The 13,384-nt window shown below is 47.0% G+C and overlaps 1 protein-coding gene across 1 annotated transcript in view; it reads right to left on the reverse strand.

Annotated features, from left to right (window-relative positions):
* LOC137378703 (fatty acyl-CoA hydrolase precursor, medium chain-like) overlaps nt 1-12,541 on the reverse strand; it is a 71,194-nt gene extending 58,653 nt beyond the window's left edge. Inside the window, exon 1 of the mRNA XM_068049054.1 lies at nt 12,244-12,541. Within this exon, the coding sequence (XP_067905155.1) occupies nt 12,244-12,307 (64 nt within the window). The 5' untranslated portion in view covers nt 12,308-12,541. The remainder of the gene's footprint in view (nt 1-12,243) is intronic.
* Between the last annotated feature and the right edge of the window lie 843 nt (nt 12,542-13,384).

Here is a 13,384-nt window from a genome sequence, read left to right on the forward strand (position 1 = left end):
GCTTCTCCAAATCCATCCTCATCCCTGGAATCATTCCCAGAAATCTTTTCTGCAGCCTCTCTAACGCCTTCACATCCTTCCTAAAGGATGGTACCGACTGGACACAATACTCCAACTGAGGCCAAACCATTTTTTCAATATAAAAGTTTCATCATAATCTCTTTTCCTTTGTACTCTATGCTTCTACTCAGAAAGCCCAGGATCCTGTACGTTGTTTTACCCACTTTCTCATCCTGGCCCAGCCACCTTCAACAATTTCTCTCTCTGCTCCTGCACCCCCTTAGAATTGTATCCTTTATTTTATTTTGCCTTTCCTCGTTCTTCCTACCAAAACGTATCACCTCACATTTCTCTGAATTAAATTTCATCTGCTACGTGTCCGCCCATTCCACCAGCCTGTGTCCTCTTGAAATCAATCATTCTCTTCCTCACAGTTCATAATACTTCCAAGTTATGTCATCTGTACATTTTGAATTTATGTCCTGTACACCCAAGTCCAAGTCATTAATATTGATCAAGAATAGCAGTGGTCCTAGTACTGACCATTGGGGAACCCCACTGTCTACCTTCCTCCAGTCCAAAAAGAATAGCAGTGATCCTAGTACAGACCCTTGGGGAACCCCACTGTCTCCCTTCCTCCAGTCCAAAAAGAATAGCAGTGATCCTAGTACAGACCCTTGGGGAACCCCACTGTCTCCCTTCCTCCAGTCCAAAAAGAATAGCAGTGATCCTAGTACTGACCCTTGGGGAACCCCACTGTCTACCTTCCTCCAGTCCAAAAAGAATAGCAGTGATCCTAGTACAGACCCTTGGGGAACCCCACTGTCTCCCTTCCTCCAGTCCAAAAAGAATAGCAGTGATCCTAGTACTGACCCTTGGGGAACCCCACTGTCTACCTTCCTCCAGTCCAAAAAGAATAGCAGTGATCCTAGTACAGACCCTTGGGGAACCCCACTGTCTCCCTTCCTCCAGTCCAAAAAGAATAGCAGTGATCCTAGTACTGACCCTTGGGGAACCCCACTGTCTACCTTCCTCCAGTCCAAAAAGAATAGCAGTGGTCCTAGTACTGACCATTGGGGAACCCCACTGTCTACCTTCCTCCAGTCCAAAAAGAATAGCAGTGATCCTAGTACTGACCCTTGGGGAACCCCACTGTCTCCCTTCCTCCAGTCCAAAAAGAATAGCAGTGGTCCTAGTACTGAGCCTTGGGGAACCCCACTGTCTCCCTTCCTCCAGTCCAAAAAGAATAGCAGTGGTCCTAGTACTGAGCCTTGGGGAACCCCACTGTCTACCTTCCTCCAGTCCAAAAAGAATAGCAGTGGGCCTTGTACTGACCCTTGGGGAACCCCACTGTCTACCTTCCTCCAGTCCAAAAAGCTACCGTTCACCACGACTCGCTGTTTCCTGTCACTCAGGCAAATTTTTATCTATCACCATCATTGGCAATTCCTTGCGTCAAGGTTGATACTTCCACCCTGCTATGTGCAAGGAAGTGAGATGTCAGTGTTGGCTGTGGGTTTGCAAATAGCTTATGAGCCCCCATCTTAGCCTTGCAGGTTCACCGACAGTGAGAAGATTGGTTGTCGGCCGGTAGAGATGGTTGGGGATTGTTGGCTTGACCAGCTGCCCTTTCTCACCGTTGTCTCTGTGGATGCTCTTGTTGATTGGAAGGTCTTGATGGATCACCATTTTGATTGTGATTGGGCATCTGCTTCCCACATGTTGATGTGAATAAGGCAGAACTTCATGGAGGCTTCGAGATTATCTTTGAAGTGTTTTCTTTGGCCCCCATGCGAACAGGCCCCCCAGTGTAGCTCTGGGTAGAGAACCTGTCTGGGCAGTCTTAAGTTGAGCCTTCTGAAGACATGTCCCGCCCATCTGAGCTGAAGTGAGATTATCATGGCCTCTATACTTGGCATGTCTGTGTCTTGGAGGACGCTCATGTTTGCTCTTTTGTCCTCCCACTTGATTCACAAGATCCTTCTAAGACAGTGTTGATGATGTTATTCTCGGGCCTTGATATAGCGTCTATAACTTGTCCAAGCTTCAGCACCATGCTGAAGCATGGGGAAAACCACTGCCCGATAGACTGAGTTTAGCGTCAGGTCTGACATCATGATTCTGGAAAACACGAGTATGTAACTTACCATAGGCTGAGCTAGCACATTGGATTCGCTGGTGTAGCTCTTCATCAATGTCAGTTTTTTGGGATAGATAGCTTCCAAGATATGGGAAGTGAGGGACATTTTGCAACACTTCACCATGAATCTCAATTGAAGGTGTTGGATTTGATACATTTGATGTGGGTTGGTGAGGACTTTGGTCTTCCTGGTGTTCAGTGCAAGTCCCATGCTCTCAGTTCTTCAGACTGAGCACTAATTTGTGCATTGTCAGTATACTGTAGTTCTGTTGCAGACGTGGTTGTTGTCTTGGCTTTGGCCTTCAGCTGGTTAAGGTTGAAGAGTTTACCATCAGTGTGATAAGTTATTACCACACCTGGGTGGAGCCTGTCAGTAGGAAGTTACAGCGTTGCGACAAGAAAGATTGAGAATAGTGTTGGTGCAATGACGCATCCCTGTTTGACTCCTGTTTTGACAGGGAAGCGGTCTGTGGTGCAGCCATTACATAGTACTCTTACTTGCATATTGTCACGTAGGGGACGGATGATGTTTGTGAACTTAGCTGGACATCCACATCACTGTAGCACCTTCCAAAGGGCAGTTCGATTCACCAAGTCGAAGGCTTTTGTGAGATTGAAGAAAGCCATGTACAAATAGATGTTCTGCTCTCTGCACTTTTGCTGAAGTTGGCGTGCTGTGCAGATCATGTTGGTTGTTCCTCTGCCGCGTCAGAAGCCGCACTGGGACTCTGGAAGGAGCTCCTCTGCAGTTGGTCAGAGGCAATTACTCAGGCACTGTCCCTTTTATTCCATGGGCTTTAACTTTGTCAGTTATGTGGCACGTTATCAAATACCTTTTGGAAGTCCATGTACACCATATTAACCCCAACCCTCTCTGTTACCTCATCGAAAAACTCAATCAAGTTAGTTTAACACAATTTGCCTTGAACAAATCCGTGCTGGCTTTCTTTAATCCACACTTGCCCTGGATTATCATTTCTAAAAGCTTTCCCGAGGCTGAGGTTAAACTGACCGGCCTGTAGTTGCTGGGCTTATCCTTACATCCTTGTTTAAAAAAGGCTGTAACATTTGCAATTCTCCACTATGTCCAGTTCTGGTCAGACACACCTTGAGCACTGTAGAACATAGAACAGTACAGCACAGTACAGGCCCTTCGGCCCACGATGTTGTGCTGAACCTTTAACCTACTCTAAGATCAAACTAACGACCTACCCTTCATTCTACTATCATCCATGTACCTATCCAAGAGTCGCTTAAATGTCCCTAATGTATCTGCTTCTACTACCACCGCTGGCAGTGCATTCCACGCACCCACCACTCTCTGTGTAAAGAACCTACCTCTGACATCTCCCTGAAACCTTCCTCCAATCACCTTAAAATTATGCCCCCTGGTGATAGCCCTTTCCACCCTGGGAAAAAGTCTCTGGCTATCCACTCTATCTATGCCTCTCATCATCTTGTACCCCTCTATCAAGTCACCTCTCATCCTTCTACGCTCCAATCAGAAAAGCCCTAGCTCCCTCAATCTTTCTTCGTAAGACATGCCCTCCAGTCCAGGCAGCATCCTGGTAAATCTCCTCTGCACCCTCTCTAAAGCTTCCACATCCTTCCTATAATGAGGCGACCAGAACTGAACACAATATTCCAAGTGTGGTCGAACCAGGGCCTTATAGAGCTGCAGCATAACCTCGCGGCTCTTAAACTCAATCCCCCTGTTAATGAAAGCCAACATCCCATACGCCTTCTTAACAACTCTATCAACTTGGGTGGCAACTTTGAGCGATCTATGGACATGAACCCCAAGATCCCTCTGTTCCTCCACACTACCAAGAATCCTGTCTTTAAGCCTGTATTCTGCATTCAAATTCGACCTTCCAAAATGAATCACTTCACACTTTTCCAGGTTGAACTCCATCTGCCACTTCTCAGCCCAGCTCTGCATCCTGTCAATGTCCCGTTGCAACCTACAACAGCCTTCCACACTATCCACAACTCCAGCAACCTTCATGTCATCGACAAACTTGCTAACCCAGCCTTCCACTTTCTCATCCAAGTCATTTATAAAAATCACAAAGAGCAGAGGTCCCAGAACAGATCCCTGCGGAACACCACTGGTCACCAAGCTCCATGCTGAATACTTTCCATCTACTACCACCCTCTGTCTTCTATGGGCCAGCCAATTTTGTATCCAGAGAGCCAACTTCCCCTGTATCCCATGCCTCCTCACTTTCTGAATGAGCCTACCATGGGGAACCTTATCAAACGCCTTGCTAAAATCCATATACACCACATCCACTGCTCTTCCTTCATCAATGTGTTTTGTCACATCTTCAAAGCATTCAATAAGGCTTGTGAGTCATGACCTGCCCCTCACAAAGCCATGCTGACTGTCTCTAATTAAACCATGCTTTTCCAAATAATCATAAATCCTGTTTCTCAGAATCCTCTCCAATAATATGCCCACTACCGACGTAAGACTGACTGGTCTATAATTCCCAGGGTTATCCCTATTCCCTTTCTTGAACAAGGGAACAACATTTGCCACCCTCCAATCATCCGGTACTATTCCAGTGGACAGTGAGGACGGAAAGATCATCGCCAAAGGCGCAGCAGTCTCTTCCCTCGCTTTCCGTAATATCCTTGGGTATATCCCATCTGGCCCCGGAGACTTATCTGTCCTCATATCATTCAAAATTTCCAGCACATCCTCCCTCTTAACCTCAACCTGTTTGAGCATATCAGCCTGTTCCATGCTGTCCTCACAAATGACCAGGTCCCTCTCACTACTGAATACTGAAGCAAAGTATTCATTTAGGACCTCCCCTACCTCCTCCGACTCCAGGCACAAGTTCCCTCCACTATCCCTGATCGGCCCTACCCTCACTCTGGCCATCCTCTTGTTCCTCACATAAGTGTAGAACGCCTTGGGATTTTCCTTAATCCTACCAGCCAAGACTTTTTCATGTCCCCTTCTAGCTCTCCTAAATCCATTCTTCAGTTCCTTCCTGGCTACCTTGTAACCCTCTAGAGCCCTGTCTGATCCTTGCTTCCTCAACCTTAAGTAAGCTTCCTTCTTCCTCTTGACTAGCTGTTCCACATCTCTTGTCATCCAAGGTTCCTTCACCCTACCATCCCTTCCCTGCCTCATCGGGACAAACCTATCCAGCAGTCGCAGCAAGTGCTCCCTAAACAACCTCCACATTTCTGTCGTGCATTTCCCTGAGAACATCTGTTCCCAATTTATGCTCCCCAGTTCCTGCCTAATAGCATTGTAATTCCCCCTCCCCCAATTAAATATTTTCCCATCCCGTCTGCTCCTGTCCCTCTCCACGACTATAGTAAAGGTCAGGGAGTTGTGATCACTATCACCAAAATGCTCTCCCACCGAGAGATCTGCCACCTGGCCTGGTTCGTTGCCAAGCACCAAGTCCAACATAGCCTCCCCTCGAGTCGGCCTATCTACATATTGAGTCAAGAAACCTTCCTGGACACACCTGACAAAAACTGCTCCATCCAAACTATTTGCACTAAGGAGGTTCCAATCAATATTAGGGAAGTTGAAGTCACCCATGACAACAACCCTGTTACTTCTGCACCTTTCCAAAATCTGCCTCCCAATCTGTTCCTCCGTGTCTCTGTTGCTATTGGGGGGTCTATAGAAAACTCCCAACAAAGTGACTGCTCCTTTCCTGTTTCTGACTTCCACCCATAATGACTCAGTAGACAAACCCTCCTCGACGACCTCCCTTTCTGCAGCTGTGATACTATCCCTGATTAGCAATGCCACTCCCCCACCTCTTTTACCTCCCTCCCTACTTCTTTTGAAACATCTAAACCTCGGAACATCCAACATCCATTCCTGCCCCTGAGATATCCACGTCTCCGTAATGGCCACAACATCGTAGCTCCAAGTACTGATCCATGCTCTAAGTTCATCACCCTTATTTCTGACACTTCTTGCGTTAAAATAGACACACTTCAACCCATCATACTGGCTGCAACTTTGTTGTGTTAATTGTCTAACCTTCCTCACAAACTCTCTGCACTCGGTATCTGCCTGTTCAACAGCTACCCCATCCACTGTCCAGTTCTGGTCAGACACCCCTTGAGCACTGTGTTCAGTTCTGGTCTGAGATAGTAATGGAAATGGAAGAGATTGTGTTGGAAACCCCACATATTAATTTCCTCATATGGAACTTTGCCAGAGACTTTTACTGGACATTGTTATAAATAACTTTTTTTTAAAAAAACAGAACTACTAGCAGCCAAGATGGCCACACATTTACATGTGAAAAAACTAAAGAATCAGACTGGAAGCAGATGTGATTACTCAGCCTCGCCAGAACAATGGGGGTGCTCTATGATTAAATCACTTAAAATGGCTTTGTCAACAAGGTCGTCAAGAGCCACCGACACTGACTTTGAAAGAGCCAACCCCCTCCAAGAGTGACTGAACAGCTCAAGGTGTGGCTCCTTGAATTTCAAATAATTTTCCAGAAGGGCCTCATTAACCCAACAAAGAGGTTTGGGAATATCATGTGACGACTGTGCAGCTTTGGAGAGGCTAAGCTTTGGCAGTCAGAAAGCAGACAGTAACTGAGACCCAGCAAGAGAACAACACCTCTCTCTCTCTCTCCAGTAAAGTCCCAGGGAAGCTATGGCTGCTACTACCAATCCTCGACTACAGATCCTTGCAGTCAGCAATCAGGGGACATGGATAAAGCCCCTCTTCTGCCTTCCAGAACCCGAGGAGCAGGCCTGAACTGTTCATGTGGTCCAGCGAGGACTTCAGGACTACATTTTCAACTAAAGACACTGAGATTCAGTATTTAAATTCTATTTATTACAGATATTACTCCAACTTCGCAACTCTGTTTTTTCCTCTGTAATCTATTTGTGTGTCTATCTGGCTCTTGTGTGAATGTGGGTGTGATGTGTAGCATATTTTAGTAACTTTTTCATCGGTTTAGAGTGTTAAAGTTAATAAACTTACATCTTTCTTTAAACTCAAGAAAACTTGTCTGGTTCATTTGCAATTATATTAGAGGATCAGGAGCAAGTGCTCACTGAGGTGTTAAGTTAAATCACTGTGTTAAAAAGATAAACCCTGTTGCGGTCAAACCTGAGAAGGGGCGAAACAGGAGCCTGAGACCCCGTCTACACCTGGTCGTAACAGAATTTTACAAGATAGATCTGGAAATTAAACAGCAAGAGTAGGACAAGGAGGTAGAGGTTCAAATTAGTTAAATGTAAATTTAGAATAAATATCAGAATATTCCCATTCACACAAAAAGTAATCAATTTAAAGAATAAATTTTCAGGCACAATAATGGAGGCAAAACCCCTTGGAATCACTAAAAGAAACCATTGCGCCCTGAAATGGGGGAACTTTAGAATCTTTCTGGGTGGATGAACTTAGACAGGCTGAATCTTGACTATCGTGTGATTTTGTGAAAATGAAAAGTTACGAAATATACCCAGAAGCATCAATGGGAAATTTCTTCACTTTTCTGATCAGAGGTTTTCAAAAGTTACTTATTTCAACTTTATTTACATTCTGGTGTAATAGAAAATTTCTAGAACCTTTTTTTAATCCAGTAAGAAGTTGTTTAATCGATGGAACAGACTCCCGAGGGAGACAGTATTTGAGACATGACGTGTGGGAAGTGTAACATGCTCAGGAGGAACAGGTAACTCTGGGTCTATGGTTCCTCCCAGCTCCCCACCAGTGGCAGTTTCCTCACCTCAAGTTTGGGTCTATTATAGATTAATTGATCACAGATTGATCACTGTGATTAGTCAATAACCCCATGAAACCTATGATGCAACATCTTAATTTTGCAACTTGATGAACTTGATTTACGGGTTTGAATTGCCAAGTCTCTCCGCCTCCTTTAAACTTCAGTCACTTGCTGCCTAATTCCCCTCCTTATTCATCCTATTGAACTGCATCATCTGACATTTCACTGCATTAAATGTCATCTTATTGATGTGTCCCTAGCCAGTGACACCCACATCCCATGAAAGAATAAAGAAAGAGCAACTGGGTGTGAATTTCTGAGTTCTGATTCCAGCTCCTGAGAAAGAATTTCTTCATCTCTGCAATCCTGCACTTTGAACTCAGTACTTTGCAAGCTGGAGTTCTGATGAAAGGTCACTAACCTGAAACGTTAAATCTGCTTCTCGCTCCACAGATGCTTTTTTTCATTCGTTCATGGGATGTGGGCGTTGCTGACTAGGCCTGCATTTATTGCCCATCCCTAATTGCTCTTAAGAAGGTGGTAGTGAGCTGCTTTCTTGAACTGCTGCAGTCCATGTGAGGTAGGTACACCCACAGTGCTGTTAGGAAGGGAGTTCCAGGATTTTGATCCAGCGACAGTGAAGGAACGGCAATATAGTTCCAAGTCAGGATGGTGTGTGACTTGGAGGGGAACTTGCAGGTGATGGTGTTCCCTTGCATTTGCTGTCCTTGTCCTTCTAGGTGGTAGAGGTTGCGGGTTTCGAAGGTGCTGTCTAAGGAGCCTTGATGTGTTGCTGCAGTGCATCTTGTAGATGGTACACACTGCTGCCACTGTGCGTCAGTGGTAGAGGGAGTGAATGTTTGTGGATGGAGTGCCAATCGAGTGGGCTGCTTTGTCCTGGATGGCAGCAAGCTTCTTGAGTGTTGTTGGAGCTGCACCCATCCAGGCAAGTGGAGAGTATTCCAGCACACTCGTGACTTGTGCCTTGTAGATGGTGGACAGGCTTTGAGGGAAGTCAGGAGGTGAGTTACTTGCTGAAGGATTTCTACCCTCTGACCTGCTCTTGTAGCCACGGTATTTATATGGCTACTCTCTTTCAGTTTGTGGTCAACGGTAACCCCCAGGATGTTGATGATGGGGGATTCAGTGATGGTAATGCCATTGAATGTTAAGGGGAGATGGTTAGATTCTCTTTTGTTGGAGATGGTCATTGCCTGGCACTTGTGTGGCACGAATGCAACTTGCTACTCATCAGCCCAAGCCTGGATATTGTCCAGGTCTTGCTGTATTTCTACACGGACTGCTTCAGTATCTGAGGAGTCACGAATGGTGCTGAACATTGTGCAATCATCAGCGAACAGCTCCACTTCTGACCTTATGATTGAAGGAAGGTCATTGATCAAGCAGCTGAAGATGGTTGGGCCTAGGACACTATCCTGAGGAACTCCTGCAGTGATGTCCTGGAGCTGAGATGATTGACCTCCAACAAACACAACCATCTTCCTTTGTGCTAGGTATGACTCCAACCAGCAGAGAGTTTTCCCCTCGATTCCCATTGACTCCAGTTTTGCTAGGGCTCCTTGATGCCACACTTGGTCAAATGCTGCCTTGATGTCAAGGGCAGTCACTCACCTCACGAGTTCAGCTCTTTTGTCCATGTTTGAACCAAGGCTGTAATGAGGTCAGGAGCTGAGTGGCCCTGGTGGAATCCAAACTGAGCATCAGTGAGCAGGTTATTGCTAAGCAAGTGCTGCTTGATAGCACTTTCGATTACACCTTCTATCACTTTACTGATGATTGACAGTAGATTGATGGGGCGGTAATTGACTGGGTTGGACTTGTCCTGCTTTTTGTGTACAGGTCATTAAAGGCCTGCTCAGATCAGGAAAAGAAAACCTGAGCCGAACCCGACAAAACCACATTGGACCCGAGCTCGACCCAGCCCGAGTCCCTCCAATTTATCCAGCGCCCGACCCGACCTGTGCCCGACCACGACCCGACCCCCGGAATGGTCTCTTTGCTTAACTTGCGACTCCCAATCTTCAGGAAGCTGCAGCATGAGCGTGATGACATCATAGAGATGCTTTATCAACTTTGCTTCCAATTTCCACCCTTCTCTCACCTTTACATGGTCCATCTCTGACACTTCACTTCCCTTCCCTTCCTCGACTTCTCTGGGGATAGGTTGTCTACTAATATCCATTATAAGCCCACCGACTCCCACAGCTACCTGGACTACACTTCTTCACACCCTACCTCCTGTAAGGACTCCATTCCATTCTCCCAGATTCTTCGTCTCCGACGCATCTGCTCTGATGATGCTACCTTCCATGATGGTGCTTCTGATATGACCTCCTTTTTCCTCAACCGAGGATTCCCCCCCACTGTTGTTGACAGGGCCCTCAACCGTGTCTGGCCCATTTCCCGCACCTCTACCCTCAACCCTTCCCCTCCCTCCCAGAACTGTGACAGGGTTCCCCTTGCCTTCACTTTCCACCCCACCAGCCTCCATATCCAAAGGATCGTCCTCTGCCATTTCCACCACCTCCAGCGTGATGCCACTACCAAACGCATCTTCCCCTCCCTTCCCCTGTCAGCATTCCGAAGGGATCGTTCCCTCCGCGACATCCTGGTCCACTCCTCCATTACCCCCACCACCTCATCCCCGTCCCAGGGCACCTTCCCCTGCAATCGCAGGAGGTGTAATACCTGCCCATTTACCTCCTCTCTCCTCACTATCCCAGGCCCCAAACACTCCTTTCAGGTGAAGCAGCGATTTACTTGTACTTCTTTTAATGTAGTATACTGTATTTGCTGCTCACAATGTGGTCTCCTCTACATTGGGGAGACCAAACGCAGACTGGGTGACCGCTTTGCGGAACATCTCCACTCAGTCCGCAAGCAGGACCCTGAGCTTCCGGTTGCTTGCCACTTCAACACTCCCCCCTGTTCTCATCTCTGTCCTGGGATTGCTGCAGTGTTCCAGTGAACATCAACGCAAGCTCGAGGAACAGCATCTCATTTTCCGATTAGGCACATTACAGCCTGCCGGACTGAACATGGAGTTCAATAATTTCAGAGCATGACAGCCCCCCATTTTACTTTTCTTTTTACTTTTTTTTACATTTTTTACAATATTTTTTATTTTGTTTATTTCATTTCATTGTAGTTTGTTCAGTTTGCTTACCCACTGTTTTTTTTTCATGTTTGTACTTGCTGCTGCTCAATCTTCAATGCGTTAACACCCTATCTGTACTAATGCTTTGTCTTTCATCACACCATTAACATATTGTTTGCCTTTGCTCCATGACCTTTTCGTCAGCTATGTGGCCTTGTCCAATCTACACCTTCTCCTTCGTTATCTTCGTTAGCACCGCAGCCTCACAGCTCCAGGGACCCGGGTTCGATTCCGGGTACTGCCTGTGTGGAGTTTGCAAGTTCTCCCTGTGTCTGCGTGGGTTTTCTCCGGGTGCTCCGGTTTCCTCCCACAAGCCAAAAGACTTGCAGGTTGATAGGTAAATTGGCCATTATAAATTGTCACTAGTATAGGTGGGTGGTAGGGAAATATAGGGACAGGTGGGGATGTTTGGTAGGAATATGGGATTAGTGTAGGATTAGTATAAATGGGTGGTTGATGTTCGGCACAGACTCGGTGGGCCGAAGGGCCTGTTTCAGTGCTGTATCTCTAATCTCTTGCCCCACCCCCGGCTCACTTGCTTATAACCTTTGACATTTCTAATATTTGCTAGTTCCGAAGAAGGGTCACTGACCCGAAACGTTAACTCTGCTTCTCTTTCCACAGATGCTGCCAGACCTGCTGAGTGGTTCCAGCATTTCTTGTTTTTATTTTATCATAGAGATGCCTACTTGCTCACTGCACAGACTCAGAGTTTCCTTCTTTGACGTCCCGGACTCCCAGCTCAGGCAGGTTTTTTACTTTTAACACTTCTCGCTGTGTGTGTCCGACCCAGACCTGGCCCGACCCGGACCGACCCAACCCGAGCCTGAAAGCCGGACCCGGAACAGCGGTCCGATCCGATGCGACCCGACCCCGACACATGTCGTCGGGTCCCTTCGGGTTGGGTAGCTGGCCTTTACAGGACATACCGGGGCAATTTTCCACATTGCTGGGTAGATGCCAGCATTGTAGCAGTATAGAAACAGCTTGGCTCGGGGCACAGCAAATTCTGGAACTCAGGTCTTCAGTACTGTACTGCCAGACCTGTTGAGAATTTCCAGCATTTCTTGTTTATTTGCAAGCTGGAGTTGGATGTGGCTGGGGAGAGGGATCGTTTAACTTTACAGCTGTAGCCCACCACCGACCACAGCTTTGAACAGTCAGTTCCCGACCCTATCGCTTACCTGTTGCAGAAACCAGCGCCAGAACTGCGCTCAGCGCAATCAACATTCGCTCCAATTTGCACATCGTTAACACAGAGCAATAACCCAGAGTGAATGCAGCGTCTCTCGGCCCCACATTAAGTACGAGTTCGCCTTTAGGGAATGTGCTGCAATTAACAGTTCTCTACCCGAACCAGAGTCAGTACCTGTGGAGACTGGAAGTTTGGTGCGGAAATTTGGAGACGGTCCCAAAAGCCAACAATTCATTAAGATTGCACAAGAAGTGGTAAACGAGACGGAAGGAAATGCCTTAAAGGGTCAGAAACTGGAACCAGTCTATTCAAAGCCCTGCACAGAATCTCCTCACCTCATAGACTTTGGACCAGAGGGAGTTTAGCTGAGGACAGATTGTGATTCTCTTCATTACCTGCACCCATTCACACACAAGTTTTTCTCTCACCTTGGGCAGTGTGAATCACATGCCAGGTTTGTGACCTAGGGAAGAAACACTTGATTTGTGTGGCCTTGCTCGTCTGCGTCTGAGGCAAGTTTTAGTTCAAGAGCTGAGAACTGCAGCTAACCTCCCAGTGTTAATAGGGAAATGTGCACAAATTTCTGACCCATCGTTCATTTTTTTTGGACGACTAGCAGGAACTTTACTCTGTATTTAACTACGATTTTCCCCGTTTTTTTTCTTATAAGGTGGCCTTTATACCCAAGGCCCCTTTTATATATTTCATGTCGAGGGGGCCTTTATTCCACAGGCCCCCTTTAGATACATTTAACAAAAATAACTTTATTAAAATCAAATAAACAAAAAAAACTCAAATTAAAATGCCATTCTCGGCATCGACGATGCACTCCAGTCCCTGCGGTGCCCACCGGTCGCGGAAAGCCTCAAGCGTACCGGCGGACACCACATGCTCCTTCTCCAGGGACACCTGGGTGTGAACGTAACTGCGGAAGAGGGGCAGGCAATCGGGGAGGACGGACCCCCGACGGCCCGCAGCCTGGACCTGTGAATTGCCACCTTGGCCAGGCCCAGGAGCAGACCGACGAGGAGATCCCCCTCCCGGCCCACGCCCCTCCGCACCGGGTGCCCAAAGATCAGGAACGTGGGGCTGAAGTGCAGCCAGAACTTGAGGAGCAGCCCCTTCAGATA

This window comes from Heterodontus francisci, chromosome 17 (assembly GCF_036365525.1).
Source record: "Heterodontus francisci isolate sHetFra1 chromosome 17, sHetFra1.hap1, whole genome shotgun sequence".
Taxonomy (NCBI): domain Eukaryota; kingdom Metazoa; phylum Chordata; class Chondrichthyes; order Heterodontiformes; family Heterodontidae; genus Heterodontus; species Heterodontus francisci.